At 56.3% G+C, this 27,303-nt stretch overlaps 1 protein-coding gene across 5 annotated transcripts in view; it reads right to left on the bottom strand.

Annotated features, from left to right (window-relative positions):
- Positions 1 to 2,265: 2,265 nt before the first annotated feature.
- The window catches only part of SLCO2B1 (solute carrier organic anion transporter family member 2B1), a 30,775-nt gene continuing 5,737 nt past the window's right edge, over positions 2,266 to 27,303 (bottom strand). The window contains exons 1-16 of one of the 5 annotated variants that reach the window (XM_041400134.1): positions 26,420 to 26,487; positions 25,701 to 25,778; positions 21,349 to 21,486; positions 21,066 to 21,228; positions 19,600 to 19,827; positions 18,514 to 18,612; positions 18,056 to 18,186; positions 17,378 to 17,455; positions 12,727 to 12,835; positions 8,727 to 8,891; positions 7,377 to 7,569; positions 6,248 to 6,404; positions 4,802 to 4,971; positions 4,063 to 4,127; positions 3,030 to 3,150; positions 2,266 to 2,808 (exon numbers count right to left, since the gene is read on the bottom strand). In XM_041400134.1, the coding sequence (XP_041256068.1) occupies positions 2,634 to 2,808; positions 3,030 to 3,150; positions 4,063 to 4,127; positions 4,802 to 4,971; positions 6,248 to 6,404; positions 7,377 to 7,569; positions 8,727 to 8,891; positions 12,727 to 12,835; positions 17,378 to 17,455; positions 18,056 to 18,186; positions 18,514 to 18,612; positions 19,600 to 19,827; positions 21,066 to 21,228; positions 21,349 to 21,486; positions 25,701 to 25,769 (2,061 nt within the window). In that variant the 5' untranslated portion in view covers positions 25,770 to 25,778; positions 26,420 to 26,487 and the 3' untranslated portion in view covers positions 2,266 to 2,633. Of the gene's footprint in view, positions 2,809 to 3,029; positions 3,151 to 4,062; positions 4,128 to 4,801; positions 5,078 to 6,247; positions 6,405 to 7,376; positions 7,570 to 8,726; positions 8,892 to 12,726; positions 12,836 to 17,377; positions 17,456 to 18,055; positions 18,187 to 18,513; positions 18,613 to 19,599; positions 19,828 to 21,065; positions 21,229 to 21,348; positions 21,487 to 25,700; positions 25,779 to 26,419; positions 26,488 to 27,303 lie in introns of those variants that run through there. The other 4 variants (XM_041400136.1, XM_041400133.1, XM_041400135.1 and 1 more) reach the window with 4 other exon arrangements.

The raw sequence follows: 27,303 nt of genomic DNA, 5'->3' as shown, positions 1-27,303 counted from the left end.
GGTGTCAGATTCCTGGCAAAGCACACTGCAGCTCCCCACTTCCCACGCCACTGGAGCAAATTGTGCTGCTGTTTGTTTGTTGTGGTGTGGAAAGTACCTTGGAGTACTTGGGCCTCAGCTGAGCACAGCAGGACAGCGCCCGGGAGCCAAGGCTTGTGCTCAGCCAGGAAAGAACCTTCTTCTCCGAGGATGCCACAGATTCCTGGGCTGCCAGAGGCTGGAACGACCTGCTGCTCCCTCGCTGCTGCCAGCCCTTTCATATTCCCTGGGCTTTGTGGGAGCAGCCTTTCCAAAGTGCCTCTCTTTCATCTTCCCTTGCAAGCCAGTCCCTTTCAACCGTGTTCTTAAAGAGCACAGGGGAGGGGATGGGGAAATGGGGTTTATTTCTCTTTTTAGAAACTCCAGCCCAAATGGATGGAAACTACCAGAGCAAAAGCAAAGTAACAAGCCTAGAGCTAAGACAGCTTGCAGGTGCTTTGGATGTTTATCCACAGGGACCTGTCCTTTGCTGGAGGGGTAATGAGGGAAGGAAGAATTTGGGCTGTGCCAGCCCATGCATTGCCTGAACCAGACCTTTCTGTGGTGTGATGGGAGCTTTCCAATGGAGAATGAACGTGCAGCCCTGAGCCCAGGGGCTGGCAGCGAGCTGGCCAGGCCATCCTGCAGGCCCCTTGTGCATCCCTCAGGATCCCAACCAGGCAGCACAGGGATCTGCAGCCTGCCTGCCACCTGCAGCAGCACCACAGGCAGTTAAACTCCCTGTTCATTTTGGGAAAGGGTCTAGTTATCTCCTTTCCCCCTGCTTTCTGTAAATGGAACCACTGCTTTCAGTGGCTTGAGGGGCTCTCAGAAGGGCTGCACAGCCCTGAGGGGCTCCAGTGGGATGGGGGAGAGAACCATGGAATGGTTTGGGTTGGAAAGGCCTTAAAGCTCATCCCATTCCACCCGCTGCCATGGGCAAGGACACCTCCCACTACCCCAGCTTGCTCCAAGTCCCATCCAGCCTGGGCTTGCACACTTCCATGGGCAAAGAATGGAATCGGTGTCAGATTCCTGGCAAAGCACACTGCAGCTCCCCACTTCCCACGCCACTGGAGCAAATTGTGCTGCTGTTTGTTTGTTGTGGTGTGGAAAGTACCTTGGAGTACTTGGGCCTCAGCTGAGCACAGCAGGACAGTGCCCGGGAGCCAAGGCTTGTGCTCAGCCAGGAAAGAACCTTCTTCTCCGAGGATGCCACAGATTCCTGGGCTGCCAGAGGCTGGAACGACCCATCTCCTCCCTGCTCCTGCCCAAAGAACCTCGTCCCATCCCTCTCCTGCTGCTCTAGCAACAGATGCTGCCTGGCAGGGCTTTGGAAAAGAGGACAGAGCAAAAGTCTCCCAGTTTTGGCTTTCTAAAGGTGGTGGTCAGCAAATGCTACTCGTCCTTCCCTGGATGGCTGCACCTACACCCCTGCAACATCCACGCACTCCTCTGCCTTCCAGAACCTTCTCTGAAGCCAGACATCACTTCTTGGTACCCTGAGCAGGGCTGTAAACTCTCAGCTCAGTGAACACAAGGCACTGCACAAAAATAGGAAAAACACCCCAAACCAAACCCCTAAAAAATTCCAATCCACCTCCCAGTCCGCACTGAGGTAACTGGGTCCCTCAGAATGGCCAGGGAAACAGTTTGGGGAAATTGCTAAATTCAGTCACTTCACCACAGTCTTTTTCCCTTTTACTTCTCTGCACACCCCGCCCTTCCCAGAGGATATCTGCCAGGGTGGGAGGAGGGAATGAGTTTTCCCCTCTGTGTATTTCTTTTCTGCATATTTGAACTTACAAGTTTTGTTTTCTCTACTAAATTCCATCCTGTAGCCAAAAATGACAAAGTTACCCAGTGGCTGTGGCTGGGTAACACAATTCACTGCTGGGTGGGAAGGAGCCCCAGGATGGGAAGAATGTGAGAAATAGAGGCAGCTGAACCAAAATAGCGCCAGGCTGGACTTCCACCCCATAATTACAGACAGAACCCCCTTCAGGGAGCCCAGGGCTGCCTGGTGCTGGGCTCAGATGGTTTGGCCACAAGCTCTACCCAGTCTGGAGAGGGCTCCAACCTCGTCCTCTGATCCTGCAGCCCTGGGAAAAGTTCTGTCCTTCTTGAACTGCAAACCAGGAATACGCCTGAACTCCCACGTGCTTCAAGCACTGACCATCAGAAAGTCAGTGCTGATAACACAGAAAATAAGAATTATAAACATCAGTCACAGAGATCTGCGGGTTCAGTACAAAACCATTTCTTAAAAATGATTTATTTAAAAAAAAACCACTCCACAGAACCCTTCAGATTTATGGTTACTGTTCAGTGCTGGCATCCCGAGACGGTCAGCAGGAAAAACTGCTTTGCAGGACACAAACCCAGGAGGCTGCAGAGTCCACGGGTTAAAGAGTGAGGACTAATCCATGTGGAGGGACAAGCTGCACCCCTGAGGAGAACAACGTGTGGATGGATCCATGCAGTGCAGGAAGAGTCCATCCCAGCCGAGAGAGCAGGAAGCAGCCCCGGGTCCATCACTCCAAGCATCCACCCTGCCCAGCTCGGCTGTGGGCTGATTCACCTCCCCAGCACGGATCACGATCCACATTTCACTGTCACACTTTGGATTCCGGGCTCTTTGTGGACCTTCCTGCCAGTTTCTCCTTCTCTGGCTCGGCCTTTGTCTCCTCTGCCTGGCTGGCTTCCCTCTCCTGCTTCCTGAGGATCAGATACACGGCCCCGAAGCACAGGAAGGCGCCCACCTCGAAGAAGAACTGCAGCCCCAGATACCTGTGGGGCACAGGCACAGCAGGTCAGGGCAGCAGGGATGCTCCTGAGCGCTCCAAGCAGCACCCCTGGGACTATGCTAGGACTATGGGGAGGCTGCTCCAGGCAGGGAGCTGTCCTGGAGTGACCCTCCGCGGCCCCCCGGCTGCACGGCCCAGGGGAAGGGAGCGTCCCTGGGTGTTCCCGGTGCTTGGCACAGGGGATTGTCCCGGTGTCCTCCCTACCTGTGCCTGAAGAGGGTATTGTCGTAGTATCTGCAGGCTGCCCTGCGCTCACACCTCCTCTCCCACAGCACGCAGCTGGTGTCGATGGCGCTGCCGTACAGCACCGGGCCCGGCATCCACGCTGCAACAGGCACAGCGTCAGCCCGGCCCGCCCGGAACAGGCACCCGAAACAGGCACCCCGAAACCATGGACCCGGGCACAGACACCCCGAAACCATGGACCCAGGGCACGGCCACCCGAAACCATGGACCTGGGCACGGCCACCTGAAACCATGGACTAGGGGCACAGACACCCCGAAACCATGGACCTGGGCACGGCCACCCCGAAACCATGGACCCGGGCACAGACACCCTGAAACCATGGACCTGGGGTACAGCCACCCAAAACCATGGACCAGGGGCACAGCCACCCAAAACCATGGACCCGGGCACAGACACCCGAAACCATGGACCCAGGGCACGGCCACCCAAAACCATGGCCCCCCAAAACCAGGCACCCGGGCACGGCCCCCTGAAACCATGGACCCGGGGCACAGCCACCCGAAACCATGGACCCAGGCACGGCCACCCCGAAACCATGGACCCAGGGCACAGCCACCCAAAACCATGGACCCAGGGCACAGCCAACCCCTAAACCATGGACCCGGGGCACAGCCACCCAAAACCATGGACCCGGGCACGGCCACCCGAAACCATGGACCCAGGCACAGCCACCCTGAAACAATGGACCAGGGGCACAGCCACCCAAAACCATGGACCCGGGGCACAGCCACTGAAACCATGGACCCAGGGCACAGCCACCCCGAAACCATGGACCGGGGCACAGCCACCCCGAAAACAGGCCCCAGGTGTCACAGCCACCCCAAAACCACGGCCCCAGGGACCAGGGATGGAGCCCTTGGAGCTGCCTTGTCTCATCCCTGCCACGTGCCCCCAGACCCTGCAGGGCAGCATCTCTCCTTGCCCTGGGGAAGCCCTCTCCAAGAGCTGCCATCATTTTCCAGGAGGGTGTTTTAACACACTTCAATTTACCTAAAACTCTCAGCAGCATGAACTGTATGCCAACAGCAAATGATTTGTCTTCAGGCTGGATGCTCCTGAAAAACAAAATGGAACAAAATGCCCTCTGGCAATCCCTCCAGGATGGATGCTTCCCTCCCTGGCACAGCACCTCACCCACACACTCGTCCTTCAACCCAGCCACCAAGCATCCCAGGGAGTTCCCATTCACATCACCAAAGCTGATGAGGGTTCATTCATTAGGGCTGAGCACTGCCCATGGCCTTTTCTTGGCCTCAAAATCCTGCCAGGCCGAGGAAGAGCTTGAAAGTATCATTTACAGACTAAGACAGAGATTCCCCCACGGCTCTCCCCTCTGCCTCAGCTTTAGCCATCCTGGGGACCAGCCCCACCAGCCTGGGCTGCCACCTCGGCTGGCTCCATCCTGCTGCCACCTGCAATCTGGGGCTGGTTTAACCCCCATCCAGGGCTGGTTTAACCCCCAGGCAGTGCTGGTATCACCTCCATCCAGGACTGGTTTAACTCCCATCCAGGGCTGGTTTCACCCCCATCCAGGGCTGGTTTAATCCCCATCCAGGGCTGGTTTAATCCCAATCCAGGGCTGGTTTAATCCCCATCCAGGGCTGGTTTCACCCCCATCCAGGGCTGGTTTCACCCCCATCCAGGGCTGGTTTCACCCCCAGTCTGGCAGCTGGAGAAATCCTTCCCCCTGCCCCACAGATCCCCTCTGTGGCTGCCCAGGTGTGCCCACCTCAGGATGAGCATGAAGGACGGCGTGTGGGAGGTGCTGGCCAGGATGCCTGCCAGGCAGGAGAGCACCACGAAGGGCACGAAGAGGTGGGAGCAGCCGGCGCCGCAGGTGCCCGGCCTGGCGACGCCCGCCGCTCCCGGCGCCCCAAGGCAGCTGCAGCCGGTGTAGTTCTGCAAAGAGGAGACCACATCCAGAGGCTGCTCGCGGGCCCGGGGACGGGCAGATGGAAGGGAACGCTGCCAGCCGCCGGAGCGAGGGAGAGGAGGTAGGATTTGTCTGGGAATAATTAGCGGGAATTAGCACGCAGTACTTTGGGGAGAGCTCGGAGCCATGGCAGGGGCTCCAGCAGAGCTGGAGAGGGACTGGGGATGAGGGAATGGCTTCCACTGCCAGAGGGCACGGATGGATGGGATACTGGGGGGGAATTCCTGGCTGTGAGGGTGGCTGTGCCACCTGTGCCAGGCGCTGTCCTGCTGCGAGCCTCTGCATCCCAGGCAGAGCTGCAGCCACAGCTCAGGGAGTGTTAAATCAAACGTGTAAAACCTCACCTTTGAGAGAGGCTCATGAATATCTAGCACAGCCTTATAGCAAGGGAATGATGCCTTGGGGTGATGGATGAGGAATTTCTCCATTTTTCTATTTTTTAGTCACAATTCTCTCTTTTTTTTCAGTTTTGAACAAGAAACCCCTGGGTTGTTTGGGGTTTTTTTTTTTTTTGTTTTAAAGAGACCTTGAGATAAAATGAGCACGATCTTTTGGTTGTCACAGGGTGGGAGTTTGCAGAAGAGTGATCCCAGAGGCAGGGGCAGCTCAGGGTCTCCCAGAACATGGTTCCTACATCCACGCTTACATGGTGCCCTCTGGAAGGGCTGCAGCAAAGCTGGGCACACAGCTGCAGGGTTTTCTGCTGGCTGGGAGGGTTCCTGGAAACCCTGGGACAGGGAAGGCAGGAGGCAATGAGTGCCACAGGTCCCTGTACTGCTGAAAGTGGTAAGAAAAGTGTAAAGTTTCCAAGAAAGCAAGGGCTGGAAGAGAGAGGCATGGCCGAGGAGGAAAAAAGCAGTTGGAAAGGATCTGCTGTACACAAGGCAGGCGTGGGGCTGCAGGAAAGCACATTTGGGGACTGAGCTCTGGCAGAAAGCACAACTGTTATCAAAATGAAGCGCTGCTAATTAACAAAACGCTGCTGCAAACTGCCCAGACAGCTCCCCGCTGCCATCACACCCTGTGCCCAGAGTGCAGCAAAGGCACTCATCCTGCACGGGCTGCTAGCGCCCCGCAGGTCGGGTTTGAGAGGCAAAGCCTTGCTCAGGTGCTCTGCCAGCTGCTCTGCCTGCAGGCCCGAGAGCAGCAGGGCAAAGCAGGGGCAAAGCCCTGCACTGCGACCTCACACTCAATTCCCTGTGACGCAGCCGCTCGGGGCAGCTGTGGCCAGCTGTGACTCACCAGGACGGAGCTGTCGGGGCGCAGGGCCACGCTGCTGCAGCCAGCAGAGCAGGGGGACGTGTACTCCACGCCGTCGGAGCCGCACACGGGGTTGAAGCCGCTCTCGGGGCAGCGGCACCGCGCGTTGCACGCCGTGGCGGGGTGGCCAGAGCCAGAGCTGCGCCCAGGAAAGGGTTAATGCCGGCAGGGAGCAGCACCCACGGGCAGCTCACAGGGAAAACTGACTGTGTGCGTGCTGGGGTCAGCAAAACCCACCTGGCTGCACAAGGAGCCCTTCCCCACGGGAATCCCACCATCACCCCAACCTCTGCCCTGCCTGGCAGAGCTTCCCAAAACCCCTGGGCACCAGAGCCACCCACTGCTTCCACCATCACCCCAACCTCTGCCCTGCCTGGCAGAGCTTCCCAAAACCCTGGGCACCAGAGCCACCCACTGCTTCCACCATCACCCAACCTCTGCCCTGCCTGGCAGAGCTTCCAACCACCCCTGGGCACCAGAGCCACTCACTGCCCTCATTCTTGGTCCCAAACCTGTCCTTTGGGGTTCTTACAACACCACGCTGTGGGAGGAGGGAGGATCCCCCTGAGGGCCTGGACCACAGGACACTGAACAGGGAATTCAGAGACCTGGATCCAGCCTCGAGGGCACACGAGGAGCTCCTGCCCACATTTGGATGGTGTGATCCCAGGCTGGCCCCTGCCTGAATTCATCATCCACCACGCTTCCCAAGATGAGAAGTTGTGCTGTTTGTGCCAAAAATGTGTTTACTTTGGGTTCCACGCTTGCTCCTCAGTAGGAAATCTCACTGGTGGAACCCTTACAACCCTTCTCCTAAAAAATCTCGTGTTAAAAAGGTTTTAACCCATAGGAGATAAAGCTGAAATGACTCCATGTGTGGAGTGGAATCCCACATATCCACCACGTGTGGGATAAGTCACGAAGGCGAGCTGTACATTTTCTGCCCTAAACCTGAGGTCACAGCAGACTCAGATTTTCTTAGTTTACCTTTACTAGCTGCTCCTCCTGAGGGAATAAACCCATTTCTGGGGGTTCTGCTTGGCTCCCACCCCCAGGAATGTGCCTGTGGCTGGGGTGTACCCACCCTGTGCCCAGCCCAGGAGCGTGGTACCTGTCCCAGTGGGTGACACCCGCCACCTTCTGCGTGGGGCAGCCCAGGAAGAGCAGGGGGAAGGCGGTGAGCAGGCAGAGCAGCATGCCCAGCACACACAGGGCACTGCACTGCCTCAGGGACACCTGGAACCGCTTCAGGATGGCACCGCCCACCACGATCCCGACCATGGCCCCGGGGATGTTCACAGCACCTGGGAAAGGCAGGCGTGCAATCAGGGAACCTTCAGCATCACCCCCTTCCACCATCCCAGGCTGCTCCAAGCCATCCAGCCTGGCCTGGGACACTTCCAGGGATCCAGGGGCAGCCACAGCTTCTCTGGGCACGCTGTGCCAGGGCCTGCCCACTGTTCCAGGGAACAATTCCCTCCTAACACCCCATCTAAAGCCATTCCCCTTTGTCCTATCACTGTACCTTGCTTTCCATCTCTGGTCTGTGCCAGTCCTTCTCACAGCAAAGGCCCAGAGGATTTGCTGTTGGGTTGCTATTTTTCAGCACAGGGGGTTCAGAAGGGACCAAGGTTTTTGCAGGGACTGGTGGAATAATGCTAGGAAAATGCTGCTTTCCAAAAGGATCCCACAGCAAACTGGCTGCCTTATGGATCCATGGGTGGAAGCTGTCAGGAGCAGTGGAAATCTGTGCCTCACGCAGCAAAATGTGATTTTTTTAGTGTTGACAGGAAGAAGCACCAAGGCAGCCTGGGAGGATGTTTAATTTCTGTGCAGAGCAGGATTGTGCCCATTTCTGTGGTCACCCTTGTGAAACCCCATTTATATAAAACCCCATTTACATAAAACTCCATTTACATAAAACCTCCCATTCTTTGCAGGGGGGAGCCCAAAGTTCATCTAGAGACATGCAAACTGTTCAATTCAGCTAAGAATCCACGGGGAGGTTGCTTTCAGCCCCTCAATACCCACGCAAGGAAGGAATTTCCAGCTACAGAAAGCTTTTTGATCTGAAAGAAAAAGGCCAAGCGAGACTGAGTGGTGAGAACAAAGGCCAGATAAATTCATCTACGGAACACGGTGCTGACTGGAATGCAGAGGGTAAATCAAGGCTGGGAGCAGCTCAGCTGGGCACCTGGGGCAGGACAGCACTGCTTCAGCGTTTAACCTTGCTGCTGCATTCAGCCCTGGCCCTGCCACTCTGCTCTGCTCACTTTGTTCTGATTTATCTGTCGCAGACCTCAGAGGCCTCCTTCCCTGAGGTGCTGTTTGCTCAAAAATGTGTTTTAAACACTTCTGTGGCAGGATCTCTGAACTCTCTGAGAGGGAGGCTTTACTCTAGACAAACTTCTCCTGATTTCTAGATGGTTTTTTAAGGAATCAAAAGCTCAGCACCACTTACCAATGATCATGTTGGCCAGGGAGGCTGTGAGGGAGAACTGTCTCTCCAGGAACTTGCCCATGAAGGTTGCTAATCCAGCAACCATGGCAGAGATGTTGACCTGAGCCAGCACCACCAGCAGGTACACGGGGTGCCGCAGGTTCCTCAGCAGCACCACGGGAAAACCTGAAAGGACAAGGGGCACCTGTTGCACAGGGAGCAGGGCTGCAGCAAAATATTGATCAGGGAACCACAGAAGAGTTTGGCTTGGAAAGGACTCATCTCGTTCCACCCCCTTCCTTGCAGCTTTCTGGCAGAGCTTCTGCTAAAACAAATAGAAAAGTAGATGGGAAGTCATTAAAAGTTAATTTATTTGTTTGCTGCGGTAGCAGTTTCAGTGTCCTTTTCGTTTCAATGAAAAAATGAAACGATGAAAAATGCGTTTTTTGATTACAGGCAAGGAACACTCCAGCAAACTGCCCTAGGGCTGAACCCTCGAGCAGGAGAGGTCTGCAGCCTGCCCAGCACAGGCAGCCCCTGCTGCCAGGGGCTCAGGGTGCCCCATGCTGCCAGCTGGGAGCTGCCCCTGTCCCTCCTGGAGCAATGTCCCCTTCCTGCACGTCCCAAAGCCACTTTCTGCTCCCCCACCGCCCTCCCCTGCTCGGGCTGGCACGCAAAGGGCAACTTCCAAACAAACTGCTGATGAGCCTCCCAGACGAGGGCTTGGGCAGCCAATATGCTGGAGCAGAGATAAGGAATTAACAGCGAGGATTAATGCAGAGGACCGCCATAAATTAACGGTGTTAATTTTTAGCAGCTGACAAACAAGTGGGGCAATCTTTCTGTCTGCTCCAGCGCAGCGGCGCTGGGGAGATCTCCCTGGGGCTTGTCTGGGAGCTGGCCCCAGATGGGGATGGATTTTGGCTGTCCTGAATCTTCTGTGAAGGGCAAAAGGACCCTCTGAGGGTGCAGTGGGGTCGCCCATGTCCAAAGGTGGAACTCCCCTTCATGGCAGCATCGCTCTTCCAGCTGTACCCGCAGGTCAGGCAAGCAGCCGGAATCGTAGGGAGCTGCAAAAGCAGATCCTTAGAGGGGGCCAGGCACAGAAAGCATGGCCAGGGACCCTGGAATACTGACCCTCTGGAGGCTGGCAGTCAGCACAGAGGGAAGGAGCTGCATTTCGCCACTGTGAACCCAAGGGGGGAGATGGTTTTGCTCCTAAGTACCACTAAAGGTCCTGATTTTTGAAGAGTATTCCTGGAATTTCTCAGCCATGTTGCAGATATGAAACCTCAGCTTGCTGGCTGAAAAATCTCCTGAGAGCCAATCCCGCCTTTTTTGGGGATCTTCCATCAAAAAGTCCTTTTCCCTGGATTTCTCTGGTCTTTCCAATCAAACCACACACCTCAGATTGGAGGTGAAAAGCTGAGCAGGTCCCCACTTCATGGTGGGAGCTGCAAGATTTCCATCCTCTGCAATTCCTAAATGAATCCTCCTTGCACCTCCAGAGAAGCAGCTGGGCAGACAGGAAAAACAAGTGGAAACTTTAAAAGAATAAACAGAAAATATCCTTGAAACTGCCTTTAGGGACCGTAAGAGAAACAAACGAGTCACGAGTGCAGCGTTCCAATTGCTTTGAAGATCACCTTTAATGGGCTAATTCCCAGTGTGTGCACCAGAATCTGCACATCCTCCCAGGTGTTTTCAACAGAAGCCTGGAAATTAGCAATGGAAATGACTTCAGGCAAGCTAAATCCTACTTTTCCATTACTGCAGGAAGACCCGATGCCTGCAGCAGGAGGAGTTTGGGAGGAATTTGTGAGTGTGAGGAGCAGGGTGCGAGCTGGTGTCACGCAGAGTGTCTGTGCCAGAGCCAAGATCACTGCCCAGTCTGAGTCCAGACAGAGGAGCCAGCTCCATGCTGGGCTGAGTGACCTCAGTGCTGGAGTGTCCCCAGAGCCTGACCCTTACCCTGTGCACAGCCCATCCTGGTGCTGCTGCTGGGCTGGAAAAGCCCTCCCTGCCCAGCCCCTCCAGGGCTCTGCACCTGCCCCTCACACCAGGGAAGTTCGGGGGCTCCCAGGAGCACCTCGTGGGATGGACGGGCTCCAAGCTGCCCTAGCTCTGCTTGCAGGACACAGAAATTGCCACAGAGTCACTCTGCTCTCTGGGTATCCCCAAAGCAAAAAGCCTTTCCTTCTCCTCAGTCATGGTTTGGGTTGGGAGGGACCTTACAGCCCACCCAGTGCCACCCCCTGCCATGGCAGGGACACCTTCCCCTGTCCCAGGCTGCTCCAGCCCTGTCCAGCCTAGCCTGGGGCACTTCCAAGGAGATTCAGGCTGGAGAATCTCATCTCCAAATGCTGCTTTCATAAATTATCATGTAGAAAATAACAGTGAAAAGAGAAACAGAGAGAGGAAACAAAACCAGCAGGAGACTGGTGAAATGGGAAGGAAATTCTCTTTCCAGTGACTTGCAGATGAGCCAGCCCTGAAGTCCTTAGGCTTCACCCAAATTGCCCCAGGTAACCATCAGACACTACCTGCCACCCCATTCCTGGCTCTAAACAGAGTTTTGTGTTAGAGATCCTGGCCATTTCAGCAAGACTGCTCTCCTGACATAAAGCAGACACTTCATTTATTTCAGAACTGGGCTTTGGGGGATAAATTCTGAGAAATAACGGATTTATTAGCACAGCCCTGCCACGGCAGCACCGCCTCCAGCCCCGAACCAGAGCTGCAGCTGGAGCAGAGTGAGACATTTCCTGCTCTCCGCAGCCGGGAGCAGCGAGCTCATTTTGATTCGTGTTTCGGAGGCACAGAGCAGAGCGCCGGTGTGAAAATCCCATCTGAGCACCATCAGTCTGCTCCCACGCAGCGCTCCCGTCACACAGGTTTCTAAATGACAGTGCCACAAGGTCAGGGGGGGAAGAAACCCCCGGCTGCCTCCTCTAATTGAGCATTAGGCTGACGAGCCATCGCTGCCACCAGCGGGAGAAAAGCCTGCCCACGCCTGCCTGGCTGTGCCTGCCCCGCACTGACCTTCAGAACACGGAGAACTTGCCATAAATTAACGGGATAATGTTTGGGAAATATGGAGGAAGCTGACACGGAGTGACTTCAGAGAGCCACTTTTCTTAAGTAGTTGCCAAAGTGCAGAGTTATTTAAAAAAACCCAAACATCCCAACCATTAGCAGATGCTTCCACAGACTGAAGCCCAGCTGATCCCCTTCAGCATAAAGAGCCCACTCATTTCCAAACAATTTAATTGCACTGGATTCAGATCTCCCTCTGGGTTTTGACTGCCCAGACCCCGGCCCCAGGCAGCGCCGGCTGTTCTCGGTGGGACAGGAGGTCAGCCTGCCTTGGACAGCACCTCCAGCCTCGCAGGAGGGAGTCTGATGAGGTTTCTTGGGGATGAGAAGTCACCAGTGCTGCTGTGGGACTGATTCCTGATTCCATGGCCTGAGGACTGAGCAAGAGCAGCCCCCAAGCCCCTCTGACGCAAGGGCTCTGTCCCTTCCCACAGCTCTGCTCCAGCCCCACAGCTAGCAGCCTCCTTCCTGCCTGGGTTTGGGCTCTGGTGAGGTTTTGGCCTCTGATTCCTACTGCCCACATAAGCCATAAATCACAGAGCCACAGAAGGATTTGGGTTGGAAGGAGCCTTGAAGCCCATCCCATTCCTACCCCCTGCCATGGCAGGGACACCTTCCACTGTGCCAGGCTGCTCCAAGCCCCATCCAGCCTGGCCTGGGACACTGCCAGGGAAGGAATGTGGCACTCAGAGTGACCAAGGCCGGGTGCTGTGGCTGGCAGGAGGTGCAGCAGGGCAGTGTGGGCAGGGAGCACAGGGCTTAAACCCCACACTGAGCCCAAGGTGCGTCTCAAGGGCTGATGCAGGAGCTGGCTGAGCACAGGGGGAACATCCCTGCTCCCTGGCAGCACTGCAGCCCTGGCACGGCCCAGCCTGGCTGTGTGTGTGTACCAGCAGGGAGCTGCTGTCTGTGTTGGCACACTTACGTCTGATGAACTCCGCCAGGGAGAGGCTCTCCGTGTGCTGGGACCTCGGCCTGAGCTGGCTCAGCATGTTCTCCCTCTTCTTGCTGCCTCTGTCCTTCCCTCTCAGCACCTGGGGACACACCAGAGGCTGTCACTGCACACGTCATGCCACAGCTTCCCCTGCCCTGGCCTTTTCTCTCCCAAGCCCTGACACAGAGCAGCCCAGGATGGCCATCCCTGTCCGAGTCCTGCTGTGCTCCCTGCCCACACCACCGGCTTTCCGGCGGGGCTGACAGCACCCAGACACATTCCCAAGCTGCAGAGGAGCTTTCCCACCTCTCCTGGCAGTGCTGGAGCACACTCCATCCGTATCAGGCCGTGCCACTCCCCAGGCAGAGCACACCGTGTGCTCAGCTCACACAGACTCAGGAGGGGCCAACCTCTGCAGGGAAAGGAGGTGCCAAACTCAGGAGGTGCCAGCCTTTGCTGGATACCCCTAGGGGGATGCTGTTCCACCCCAGAGCTTGTTCTAGCCCTGTGTGTGGGCACAGGCACCCAAGGAGGGACACACCTGGATCCCCACCAGCACAGCTTTGGATGGAGGGTGAGCAGGTCCCCGTGTCTCTGTGCTCCCTCACAAGCTGCTGGGCAGGAAAGAGGCAGCAATTGTAAGAGGGAAATGTATCCAGGCAAGGAGGGGGTCGGGGATGGAGGCAAAGTGTTGGTCACCTCCTAAGGCAAGAGGCTGCCCAGGGCAGGGTGCGGTCCCCAGCCCTGGAGGGCTCGGACAGGGAAGGTCCAAGGCAGCTCCACTTGGGGTGTCCAGCACCCCAGGGCGCCAGAAAGCCAAAGGAGCATTTCTGGGACGTGCTCTGCATCCCCTGCAGGATCTGCAGCCTCCCGGGGGAGCCACAGGAGCAGGGGCACTGGCTGGAGATGTGCGCTGTGCCCGTGGAGCGGCAGGCAGGGCTCGGGGCAGCGTGGTTTCAGGGGAGGCCACAGAGCCTTTACAGCTCTGCCACCCCATCAGCTCAGCAGCCCTGACCTGGGCTGGACAAACGAGCTCATCCAGCAGCAATTAGAGACTGTAATGGACAGGAGGAAACGGGCAGCTCTCGGGCTGGAATCACCTCCTCTGCTCTGCAATGGGAGCGCTCATTAACCACAGCGAGGTCACAGTGTCTGTGCTGGGGCTGCCACGTGCCCTTTTTAAGGGCAAAAGCAATGAAACTCCTTTCCTGTTTTGAACTGCTGGAGCTCAGGCTTTCGTACATTTTTCAAATGCAAAGATAAAACCCCTTTCACTTTTCAATTGCGTTACAGGGGCTCTTCTCTGCTCTGGAACTGCAGCACTTTCCAAAAATACATTCAAGCTGCTCCTGCCTGTGGCTTTCTCAGCTTCCAGCTGTTTGTACTTCTGAGAGTCAACAGCCTGCACGTCCAGACAAAACCCCAGCTCCCCCCAAATCCCCCCTGTGTGTGACCCTTGCAGGGCATGTTTCCGTGGCTCAGCTGCGTGCACGTGGAGCAAAGCCCTCTCAGAGGGGGAAAGCTCCTCTCCCTGTGCTGCCTTGGCCCTGGCATGGTTTTTTGCTGCCTGAAAGGATCAGGAAATACATTCCTGTGGGCTGAAGGAAAGCACGGGCAGAAGGAAAAGCAGGAATCCTGCCTGCTTGCTGTGGATGATGCTGGAATGGTGCTGGAATGGTGCTGGAATGGTGCTGGCTGCACCATCAGAGATGCCCAAGCCCTGAGGAGGATGCTGTGCCTCCGCCACGGGGGATTTTGGCATTGTCACAGCAGAATTTTGTCAAGCTGGAGCTGGAAGGTGCAGTAACACGAGCTGGCTGCTCATCCCTGCTCCAGCATCATGCCAAGGAGAAACAAACTCAGCTTGCAAAATGCCCCCACACACGGATTTTCTGGGATGAATCCTTAAAGGACTCAGTTCCTCGGTGCCACTCATTGCATCTCATGGTTTTGCAATGAGATTTTATCTGCATTTTTAGCTTCCCCTGGGTCCCTGAAGTGTCCAGGTTGGGCACTGGGGCTTGGAGCACCCTGGGACAGTGGGAGGTGTCCCTGGGACAGTGGGAGGTGTCCCTGCCATGGCAGGGGTGGCTTTAGGGTCCCTGCAACCCAAGCCATGCTGTGATTCCGTGGGTCCACTGGCATCGCTCCCACCCTCAGGGGGCTGGGGGAGGCAGACAGCTTTTGGGGAAGGAGAATGAAGCTCCCACACACTCTGGATCAGGAAGAGCATCCCCAGCCTGACCTTGGCCTGGGGAAATCCCTCATCTCCCTGCACAGACTGAATAAATCCGGGCATGGCTGAGCAGGGCTCTGCAGGAAAGGAAAATGAAAGCAGCTTTCCCTGGCAGCCCCTGCTCTCCCCACCTGCTCCTGCACCTGTGAGAAGGGCAGCCAGAGGTGCCAGCAGGCTGGCTGGATCCAAATACACCCCTGGAAACAGGGATAAATGACCTGCTCTGTGACAGAGAGGTTTTCTTTGTTTATTTTGAGGTTTCTGCAGAGTTCCCCTCTGGCTGTGAACAGAACCTGGCACTCCCAGCTCGCTGAAAAGTAAGGTCAGAGAAGTTATTTTCATATTAGACAAACAAAGTGTAAAGCCTCATGGCTTGGGAAAGGATTATTTTCCTTTTGACAAGGTCAGGCTCGCTACAAACACTTCATTATGCCTCCTCCAGCAGGTGTGGTCCCTCCAGGGACCCTGTTTCCAGGAGTGTTAGAATAACCAGCTGAGGGGCACCTTGCTCCCACCAAAAGGGAGGATTATTTTTAGCTGCTGTTTGTGCCTGCCTTTAAGGCTCCCTGGGGAAAATCCAGCTGTAGAGAGCAGGATCCCTGTAGCCTGTCCTGCCACTTGGCCCTCTTTGCTCCTCCTTTGTTCCCTGTGCTCCTGGGCTGCCTCTGGTGGTGCTTTTGGAGCTTTAATGAGGCACCCAGAGCATCCCAGTACCTTGTTCCAGAGAAGGACCTCCATCTGCAGCACCTGATGGGGGCCTGGGGCAGCTGGACAGGGAGGGACAGGACAAGGGGCAATGACTTTAAGAGGAAGGAGGGCAGGGCTAGCTGGGATTTTGGGAAGGAATTGCTCCCTCTGAGGGTACTGAGGCCCTGGCACAGGGTGCCCAGAGAAGCTGTGGCTCTCCCTGGATCCCTGGAAGTGTCTGAGAGCAGCTTTTGTCTCTGAGAGCAGCTTTACCCCTTTCAGTCCCTTTTTGTGTCAGAGCTGCAGGACAGGCAGAGCCTGGGTGCCAGGACTATTGGAATATTGTGACAACACTGCTGCCTGCCTTGGGATGCAGCAACACCAGCAGATGGCAAAGCATGAGCTAAACTACGGCCACACAGCAACTGGAGAGTGCTGGAAGCTCCCCACAATCCAGGACACAACTCCAGGGAATGGTTTGGGCCCATGGAGGCAGGATTGAACTGGAATTACTGGGGAAAAAAAGCTGTTCTTGACTGAAAACGGTTCTTCCTGTGTAAGAGCTCATCCTCTCATCCCCTTCCTGATTTCATGACAACCTCATGGCTTTGCCATGATCAGCCCTCAACAGGATTACTCAGGATACTTCGGTGCTAGAAACCTACTGACAAGCAGCAAAGCAGAGAAGTAAAAATGTTCTGGGTTTGGAGCGACTAATTTACGAGGAAAAGATCAAAAGAGCAGCCCCACACTATCACTAATGTTAACACGAGGAACTTCAAAGAAAGAATTCATCAAAAAAAGGTGAAGCTGCAGCCAGGCTGTGGAATAAAAAGTGTAGCTGTGCCTTGGCTGGTGGGAGGAGGCAGATCAGCCTCCAAGGGCACAGAGGGCTCAGAGACACCCCGGGTTTGCTGCACCCCCTGAGGAGGCTGGCCACAAGTGAGACCCCAGCTGGGGCTGCAGGAGCACCTCGGCTGTGCCCGAGGGGATGTGTGTGTGCAGTGCACACACACAGCAAAACATCCATTTCCAGCACATCCTGGAATGTGAGCTCCTACAGCTCGTGCGTTACCCAGAGCAGCACGTGGCAAGCTTTCTGCAGAGGTTTTTATTTGAATTTTTTTAGGCAGGGCCCCTTGCTGGTGCTGATACCCCCAGGGGACAGGGTGGCCCTGGTGCCTCCCATTCTGCAAGGAGGGCAGAATCGGGCTATTTACTGTATTTTCCTGTTATTAACTGTCAGCAGATTCCAAGAGCTTGCTGAGTGAGATGCAAAAATGGGGAGAAATCCAAGAATTCAAGAAATTCACAGGCTGCAGAGGGACACGTGGGTGCTCAGCCATGTGGAAGTGTATCCTACAGATCCCAGCCAGCAGAGCAGGATGAAATCTTCCTGCTCTTTTTAAAATCAATAGCCTGTTCCCCCTTAAACCCTTCCAAACTGCTCAGAGTGCAGCACTTGCCAGAAAGTGCAGCTGTTTTAGCTGGAAGTGCATTATCTTCTCTCAAGAGGCGTTTATGAAATTAATATTCCCATCAGCCTAATGAAGAACTTTTCCCTGAGATGAGCCTAGAGCCCGCTAGCACAGACCCTCCCCAAGGCTTCAGAGCAGCCCAGGCTGCGGGAGGAGCGATCGGGCACGCTGCATTTGGGGGTCACCCCCCGTCCTGCCATGCACAGAGCACCCCATCACCTCACAGCTCCTCACAGCTCACCTCAGCCAGCAGTAAATCACTGCATCCCCAGGCTGAGCTGGCCAAACAGGTCGGGGAACCCCCAGTCTCCACTGATTCCTGTGGAAATTCAGGCAGCGTCAGGAGAAATGAAGGATTGCTCTGCACGGGTGCACAGACTTGTTCAGACAGGGAGCTTTCGATGCTGCCTCGAGATACAGCACATGTGGAGGGCACTGACACCGCTTCCAGCCCGGCCAGGACACTGAGAGCAGCACAGCTTCACCTCCTGAGCATGTCCCAGCAGCTCCAGTGACATCCCAGCCTCAGAAACACCTCCTCTGCCAGCACAGCTCGTTCTGCCGTGCTGCTCTGCACAGCTCAGACATTCCTGGGGAGCAGCTCTGCTCTGCACTGCCCAGACACTCCCTGCCCTGCTCCCCAGCTCTGCTGGAGAAGAGCTGTCCTCGCCTGCCAGGAGCCCACTGATGGAATTCCAACTCCACCTCCAAAGTTCAGCGCTGCTCCCAGACAAAAGCTGCCAGCACAGACAAAGCCGGCCACCCTCTGCCTCCCCTGGCAAGCCTCTCGTAAACATGAGGATCTGGGAGTGCATCCTCCCCTCCCCAAGGAACAGAACTGTCAGTGGCTGTGGTTCCCGTGCCATTTCGGCCCCACCGAGGTGTGTGTGTGTGTGTGTGTGTGCAGAACCTCTCCTACCTCTTTGGGCATTTCCCGCGGGAAGAAGAAGTATGGCAGGGCGCACAGGGCCACCAGGCTGGCGGCCACCAGGAAGCCGAGCCACCAGGCCCCGACCCAGCGCGGGTCCTTGTTGGTGAGCTGCACCTCAGCTGCAAGACGAGAGGAGAGGGGCATCAGACCAGGGCTGGGACACGGCAGGCACCCCAGGGCGCCCAGGCATCAGTCACCCCAAGGTGGTGGGATGTCAGCGCCGGGGCCTGAGCAGCCCAGTTTGCCGCCGTCATCCCACCACTAAATCACGTTTCATCGTCTCTTCCCCATTTCATCGCCGTCCCCAGGGCGTCCAAAGAGCCCTTTGGATGGAGACAGCTGGCACAGGGATGTGCTGGATGCCCACTGGCAGGCACGGGGCAGGGAAGCCCCCCGAGGCTGGGAGCCCCCTGCTCCAGCAGCTCTGCCAGGACATGCGGCCTCACCTGAGCTGACTTTGTCCACGTCCACGTAGAACCTGAGCATGGCAGAGCCCAGCATGAAGGCCACCCCCGGCCCAACCACCGTCAGGGAGAACAGGATTCCTGTGGGCACGAGAGCAGTGAGGGCTCAGCCTGGGAAGGGACCACGGGGTGCCTCAGGGTGGGAGCAGGCTCTGCTGCACCAGCCCTTTCCCTGGCAGCTTTCCTATTTCCCTTGCTCTCCATATTCCTTTCCCACATGGAATTCCCTTTGGCACAGCTCAGACCTTTCCTGACACTCGTCTTCAGCCTCCTGGAAGGACTGCAGTACTCCCAGGAACAAGAGGTGCCCTTTGGCATCAGTAATCCAGGGAACACCAAGTTTTACAAGGTGAAGGAGATAAAACTTATCAGTGAACACTTCTCTGTGAATTACTGATAAAAGAAATCCACACATGTAAGATTCAACTCCTACCTTACATGTGAGAGGTTTGGATCATCTACCAGAGCAAAATTTGATGCCGTGCTTCCTTTTTTCAGCAGTAATGGTTTTGATCTACCTTTGCTGCTCCATTCAGTTCAAGGCTGTCACAGGTAACAGCCAGGAAAGGACTGGAAGGACCTGCAAGGACCACCTTGTCCATGCCACCACCTGGGACACCCCTGTGGGCCTGTGCCCCAGCTGTTCTCCAGCACCCCTCCCACCTCCCAGGTGGCTGAAACTGCTTTCTTTGGTTTGTTTGGCTTTGCCGACAGCTAAACAGAGTCCCCACAGCTGTCCCTTAGACCCACAGCTGCCACTGGTGAACAGAGAGAACAGACTGCTCCTCCAGTCCTTCCCGAAGCCTCTTTGGAGGAGGACATGGTATTTAACTCCAGTTTTTGTCACTCTCAGGCCAAAACCTCAGCTTCTGCCCCGGTGGTGTTTCCCAGCTCTCCTGCTGCCTGCCCAAGCCCGAAGCAGATGAACTCTCTCTGCAGAATCCTTCCCGGCCGTGGGCAGAGCACAAGGGCCGTAACGAACCCTGCTCTCATTAACGCAAATTAGCGCAGTCTGGCCTTGCTGCCAGCTCCAGCCTGCCTTCTCCCCGCGCCAAGGACCAGCCTCACCCAGGTAGAGGGGGGAGTTCCTCTCGCTGGCGAAGTCGTCGATGTAGGAGATACCGAAGGGCTGGATGGGCACGCCGCCGATGCCCAGCAGGGCCTGGGCCACGAACATCACCAGGAGAACCTCGTGGTTCTCCCTGGAGGCGTGGGGGGTGCAGCTGGCATCGCTCAGGTTGGCCCAGGCCCCCGGCGCCCCGGGCTGGCACAGGTCCGTGGTGTTGCTGGAGGTGCCTGAGGTGACAAGGGGACAGGTCTGAGGAGCTGGGTCTGCAGAAAGAACTTCTTTCTTCAGGCCCTGGGTCTGCAGAAAGAACTTCTTTCTTCAGGCCCTGGAAGGGGCTCTGAGCTCTCCCTGGAGCCTTCTCCAGGAGAACACCCCCAGTTCTGGATTTGCTCCAGCAGCTCCACATCCTTATCTTATCCTTAGATGGAAGAAAACAGGTGAAAGAAAACACAAAGAAGGTGCAAAGATCACTGCACTGGTGTTCACAGAGACGGGGTCATGAGCCCGGAAAGCCTTCAAGGCTTTTCCTCCATCAAGGAAGTGGAGCTGAGGTCACTCCCAGGACCTTTGATGGAGCAGCCCAATACAGGTAACTGAGCAAACCTGCAGATTTTGTGAGCAGTTACCCAGAAAATGAGAGCTCATTTTCCTCAGAAAAGCTGCCTGAGTGAAAGGGCTGATTCTAGCACCCTCATCTTCCTTATAACCCCAGGCACGGCTGCCAAACAAAAGCTGTCCAGTGGAGGCTTCCAGAAGGTTTGCTGGAGCTTCACGGCAGGAATTGGGAAGGTAGCAAGTAGCTTGTTTTCTCCTTTCTTTCCTTTCTCATCCCTTCATTTTCCTTTGGGAACAAGATCCCAAACCCACCCTGTCCTGTTCCCTACATGAGGGATTTAGACCTGCATGTATCTCAAGGGAGGCTGATATTCTGGTGGGGTCTAAAACCTCAAAGACAGCCCAGCTAGACCAGGGAAGGCAGGTGAGGTTGGATGTGCAGCAAACAAGAGGAATCAGAGGCACAGCCTGTGTTTTGATTGTTTTCCTTCCCTTTCCCATGGTTCCACGGTTCCCACATCCCCCTGGTTCTGCTTTCCACCAGTAGCTGTTGCCTCTCAGGGTTGAGATGATTTCATTCTCAGAAAAACAAAATTTCTCAAGGAGAAGCCAACAGCATGCAGCTCCCAGTGCCTGGAGGAAAGGCCATTTCACAACAGCTTCCCGCTGCCAGGGGGCAGGGATAGGGGGGATATTGGGAAGGAACTGTGGAATTGTTCCCTGTGAGGGTGACTCCCTAGGGAAGCTGCGGCTGCCCCTGGATCCCTGGCAGTGTCCAAGGCCAGGCTGGAGGATGGTGGAAGGTGGAACGGGATGATCTTTGAGGTCTTTCCCACCCGAAGCAGCCTGTCACTCTGCAGTTTGCTCCTTGCGTCCCCAGAGGCGCAGGGCAGCTTTGTGGAGCACTCACTGGCCACGGAGCGGTCGTACTCGTAGGGCCCCGTGAGGAAGTGGGGCAGGGCCATCAGGAAGCCGGCCAGGGACACCAGCAGGGCCCCGCAGCCGATGAGGCGCGGCCGGTGCACGCGGCTGCCCAGGTAGCTGACAAAGACGATCAGCAGCGTGTTCCCAACCTGCAGGGACAGACAGCAGTGTGTCCCGAGGGCAGGGCAGCACGGGACAGCGTCAGGGACAGCGACAGGGACAGGGACAGTGACAGGGACAGCGACAGGGACAGGCTGGAGCCCGCTCACCTCGTTGAAGGAGGCCAGCAGCCCCGAGGTCTGGCTGGAGAGGCCATAGCGTCTCTCGATGGTGGAGATGGAGCTCTTCAGGTAGCCAGAGACCAGGAGCTGGGAGAGCTGCAGCAGCCCGTGGCAGAACACAAAGAACTGCCAACACAGAAACGGAACCCCCAAAGTGTCAGTGAGAGCTGCAGGGTCACTGAGAGCTGCAGGGTCACCCAGAGCTGCAGGGTCACCCAGAGATGCAGGGTCACCAGAGCTGCAGGGTCACTCAGAGCTGCAGGGTCACTGAGACCTGCAGGGTCACTGAGAGCTGCAGGGTCACCCAGAGCTGCAGGGTCCCCAGAGCTGCAGGGTCACCAGAGAGCTGCAGGGTCACCCAGAACTGCAGGGTCACCCAGAACTGCAGGGTCACCCAGAGCTGCAGGGTCACTGAGAGCTGCAGGGTCAGTGAGACCTGCAGGGTCACCCAGAGCTGCAGGGTCACCAGAGCTGCAGGGTCACTGAGAGCTGCAGGGTCACCCAGAGCTGCAGGGTCAGTGACAGCTGCAGCACAACAAACTGCACCCCCCTCAGAAAGGCACCATTATCCAACTTAAACCTCTGACCACAAGCCTTGGAAATATCACCCCTGCTCCGCCACCAGCGAGATCTTCTGAGATTAGGTCAGAAGCATGAAACTGGCCTCTGCCAAGAGTCACAGCAGGGTCAGTGTCTGTGAGGAGGCTGCAATTTCTTCAGCTGAGAAGTGGCTTTGGACAAACACATGCCTTCAGTCGGGATGATCCCTGTTTGTGTTGGCCCCGTCCCTCGGATGCAGCAGCACAAGGGAGGTTGCACAACACTGCTGTTCCCATTCAGCCAGAGGCAGGCAGCCATCCCCAGTGCTGGGAGCTCTTCTGGGACAGGAATGAGCCCTTCCAAACACACCAACAAACAACTCCTCTAGAGAAAGTCAGCAGGTCAGGGAGAAGAATTCGGGCTGCTTTCCTTTCCTTCCCACAGAGCCCTAGATGTAACACACATCTCCTTTGGAAAATGTGATGGTTCTCCTCCAATTCCAGAAGGAAACCTTGTCAAAGTCCACCATCTCCTAGAAAATAATCTGCCCTCGTCTCCATCCTCCCTCCTCCATGTGAGCCACCTCCCTCCTGCTGCCTTGTGGCTCTCCCAGGCACCCCTCCAGCCCCCAGAGGAGCTCAGACAGCCAGCCCAAACAGTCACACACCCTCAGCACACAGCCCTCCCATCTCCCTGTGGGACAGGCTGGATGCCCTTGCTCCTTCCAGAGCTGCTGCCCTCAGCCTGGGCTGGTGCCCAAACCCTCGGGGCGCTGCTCCTGCTCCGTGTGTTTGGAAGCAGCTCCCACCACGGAGAAACTGCTGAGCCTGGCCTGGATTTCTGCTACATCTCGTTCTGATCCAAGCCTCAAGTGAGCTCACTGCCAAAGTGGCCTGCTCTGTCAGCCAAGGCAACATCCCCAGCACAGAAAGGGGGAAGGTCAAAGCCCCTGGGAATGCAGGGCTGGGCTGAGGTCACCACCTCCCGAATGATGAGCTGGCATGGTGCACACCAGAACAGCATCCAGCACCTTCCCCCTTCCAGGCTCACGTCACCACTGGTGGGGGCAACGTGTCTGGACTGGGAAAATGTCACCCAGCCAGTGGAAAGCGTCCCCAGAGTCAGCTTTGCTAAAACTGCTACATTCCTCCAAGTCACTGGCTGTGTCCAGGCTCTGCTTCCTGAACACATCACTTCAGAGGGAAAGGCTGAAATCAGATCTGTTTATTCCAGCATCCACAGCACACAGCCCCCTGAGTATCCAAATCCTGGAACTTCAGGGGTTTACAGCAGCTCAGCAGCTGCCCAGCACTGCCTCACATCCTCTGCAGCTCAAAATGCATTGGGCATCAGGTATTTTAGGAGAGGACCTGCAGCGGCTTGGGCAAGGACCCCAGTCCTGCTCCAGGGGCTCTTTGCTCTCAGACATCAATTTTTTGTCAGGAAAAGAAAGAGCAAGCTTTTCCTGGCCTTTGGCTCTGCTGGCCTGGTGGGACTGATGTGCTGCCCCAGCAGGTCACCTGGATTGGCAGACACCAGGCTTTTCCCAAGACCTTTTCCCTGGCAGCAGGACAGGCCATGCACACCAGGAGCAGCCCCAGGGCTGGGCTGTGCTTGCAAAACCTTCCCTCTAGAGCCATGGAATTAAACAACTCAGAGAACCCAAACACTGGCGAGGTACTGCTGCTCCCACCCCGCACGTGCGAGGGAACAGAGAAACCCCCTCCATCCTAAGCAGCCAGTACATCACAGACCTGGCAATGAAACACCAGTCATTCCTCTCCTGGTGGTCTGCAAAAAGCCCTTTTCCAAGGGCTGCCTGTGTGATGTCTGCAGTGTGGATGGGGCAGCTTGGCAGCAGCCTGTCCCGTGGGGGCTCCCCACGCCGTGCTGCCCCGCTGACATGTCCCCAGCACGCTCCCTCCACGCGCCTGGGGGATTCTGGAGCCTGTTTGCAGAGAGGGCTTTGTGCCTCAGCACGTGACACAGGCACACCGGGCTCTGCTTGTGGCAAAGGGCTCTGGGAGGAAACAGCTGGAACCAGTTTGGCTGGGCTTGCAGCTGGGAGGGGGCTGAAACCCCATCCAGTGCCACCCCTGCCACGGCAGGGACACCTCCCACTGTCCCAGGTGGCTGCAAGTCCCATCCAGCCTGGCCCTGGGCACTGCCAGGGATCCACAGCTTCTCTGGACACCCTGTGCCAGGGCCTCCCCACCCTCCCAGGGAACAATTCCTTCCCATCTAAATCACAGTGCTCCTTGAAGCCAAACAGGGCAGTTCTCAGTTGTGTCCCTCAGCTGCGTTTTGACATGCGGTCCATGGTTTTTGTGACACGCTCTCTGGAGATATAAATACCCATAAAAACTGCAGTGCTGTGATTTTTGGTCCTTCAGCCACTTCAAACACATCCAACCACATTGTGCAATGGTTCTGTGTCTCTGCAAGAGCCATTCAAACCCTGGGCTGGAAGGTTTGTTTTCTGAGGAAGTCATTTAGAAACCGGACAGGGTGGCCTAACTTCTTGAAAAAAACCCCCAAGAGATAAGGGGAAAACATCCTGTGCTGAGGATAATTGTGTTCTTGGTGACAAGAGCTTCCTCCACATCTGCCCGTGCCAGGGGCTGCAACAAGAGGGTCTTTAAGGTGCCCCCCAACCCAAACCAGTCTGGGATTTTAGGATCTACCTTCACAGATACAGCAAAATACAGCTTGATTTGCTCACAGGCTCAGCTGGCTTTGCCCCTCAATGGTTTAATCTTTGAATCCCTTTAAAACATCTCCTCAAGTTAAAATCAGCAGGATCATATTTCTGGGGAGTAAAGAAGAAACAAAGCCCACCACATAAAAACCAGCTGAATGAGGATTGGGGTGAAAGAGGATTGGGGAAGAGCCTCAGGCCATGGCTCTGTGTCTCCAACCACTGTGGAAGCTCTGCTAACCTCTGCCTCAGTGACTCACTCTCCTCCTGCCACACTGAGAAGGGTGATTAAATGCACCAGCATTTGTAGAAAAACCCTCAAAACCCCAAATCTTGCCCGCAAAAGGGACAGAGAAATCTTGAGCCTTTAAGACCGACTGTCATCTTGTGCTCTCTGGCCTGGTGAGGTTCCCTAATGAGCCAGGTAATTGTCTTACAATACCCTGAATGTAGTAATGCACTGGTGTTAGGCTGCTGCCACTACTGATAACAAGGAATTATCGAGCCAGAAGGGAACGAGGCAGATGTTGTGAGACACAGGGAACCATTCCAGGTGCAGCCTGTGGTTCTGCAGAGCTCCTCAAACCCTCACCTGCCGGGCCTGGGCTTGCACCGAACCCAGGAGGACCCAAGACTTAGAAGAAAAGCTTCACACTGACAAAGCCGGGCTAGATGGGCTCTTGGGAAGGAATTATTCCCTGGCACAACTGCCAGAGTGCCCAGAGCAGCTGTGGCTGCCCCTGGATCCCTGGCAGTGCCCAAGGCCAGGCTGGACATTGGGGCTTGGAGCAGCCTGGGACAGTGGAATTGTCCTGCCATGGCAGGGGTGGCACTGGATGGGCTTTGAGGTCCCTCCAAGCCATCCCATCCTGTGATTCTCTGGAGGAGCTGGGATTTAAACCTGCAGTGAAACATCTCTGCTCCACTGGATTTGGAATGGACACAACTCCACACCAAAGGCACCTGTGCCACGGGAAACACAGGGAGCATCTCCCAAACGCACCTGGTGCCCGTAAATCCTCCCAGTGCCTTCTGCAGGAGGCTGAGCTGCTGTTGCCAGGCCAGGGGGCCCCGGGGTGCTGCAGAAAGCAGGGGTGCTTACCTTGACGCTGAGAAAGGGGCTCCTGCAGAGCGCGTTCCGGGCCACGTCCCCCTGGCTGCTCCTTGTCATTCTGTCAGCCTGGCAGAGATAAACCACTCAGCACAACGCTCAGGGGTCCCATTCCCCCCTGCTCGGCAGGAAAAACCCTGTCGGGCTCTGCAGACACCCCCACAGCAGGCACACGGCCTCTCAAGCCATCACTAATTGTTCCTGGCTTTCCTTTGCTCGGAGCTCTTTAATTCTGCACAGCAACGAAGCAGCGTGCAAAATGTCAAAGCCCAGAGGCCTGGGAGGTGAAACGCTGCTCAGCAGAGCCGAGGACAATATTGTGCAACATTTCTGGGGTCGGTGCGACGCCCTTCTCCGCGGCCTGGGTGATGGGGCACCCTCGCAGCTGGCAGCAAGCACCGGGAGGGCAGCTGGCAAAGCTGGCGGCTGTGCTGCCATCCAGAGGCTCCGCAGCTCTCTGCCTGGAGAAATGGGAACCCAAGGGTGGCAGTGAGCCGCAGGAATGGGTTTCCAGAGGGATCCCACGGGCTGCAGAAGCCCAGAAGCTCAAGGGGATGCCAGGTGCTGGCCCTGCCCTGCCCAGGACCCAGCCCTGCCTCCCTGGGGGCCAGCACGGGGGCTCAGCCAGCCCTTCCCATGCCTCGCTGTGCTGGATTAGAGCCCTGCTTCCCTGTGCCCCCCGGTCACCCGCGGCGTTTCTGCATCTCCACCTCGCCCTCGGACCCCCGGCCATCCCCTAAACGCGCCCATGCAGAGAAATTCCAGCCCCTGGGAAGCCCGCAGCCCCTGCCTGCCCGCAGCCTCCTTCCCTCCTCGCTCCGCTCCTCCCTGGGGACCGCGATGTCTTTGTTGGGTTTCAGCAGCCAGGCTTCCTGCTCAGGAAGCTGCATTGTTCGGAGGCACGTTAGAGCCATTAGGCTTTAACTTGTTGTTCAGCACATTCTAATAGATGTTTTCATCACCGCAGCAAATGGGGTGAAAGGCTTCCCCATTATTATCGTGCGCAATTCTATTTCCCCCATGATGAGAAGCAAAGGAGCGAGGCCCCGCAGGCTCAAACAAATTAACAAATGCAGGGGTTGATGTAACTTCTAGCAGGAGGAGTTTGCCTTCACTGTGGCGTTTATAAACCCCGAGAGGTGAATTCCAGACGGGACCTGCGTGAGCTCCGAGCGCCACAGCAGCCTCTGCAACAAGCAGCTGCTGCCCTCAGCCCATTCCGAGAGATATTGCTGTAACAAATCCAGGATGGGATCAATACAGCGGATTTGATCGTAAATGGAAGCGGGCAGGAGAACCTCCCCGGCCCCTGGAGGGCTCAGCACCTGCCTGGCTCCAGCCCCGATGAATTATTGACAGCCCTGGGCTTGCTGCTGCTCAGGGGGACAAAAAGGGTGGAACACCAAAGGCAGGAAACCCAAAGGAGCCTGGATTGCCAGGGATGGGAGTGCTCCGGGGCTGGAAGCAGGCTCCATGTCCTGGTTAACGTGTTAATGACTTTGTCCCTCATTAGACCTGCAGCAGCACCCTGTCATCCTTTCCACGCTCTCCTTCAAATGTGTGGAGGAGGGAGGGCAGGTGGGGGTCAGCAGAG

This window comes from Onychostruthus taczanowskii, unplaced genomic scaffold, assembly GCF_017590055.1.
Source record: "Onychostruthus taczanowskii isolate IOZ18803 unplaced genomic scaffold, ASM1759005v1 scaffold172, whole genome shotgun sequence".
NCBI classification, from domain to species: Eukaryota; Metazoa; Chordata; class Aves; order Passeriformes; family Passeridae; genus Onychostruthus; species Onychostruthus taczanowskii.
The sequence above is the reverse complement of the archived record's forward strand: the minus strand, read 5'-3'. Positions and strand labels throughout refer to the sequence as shown.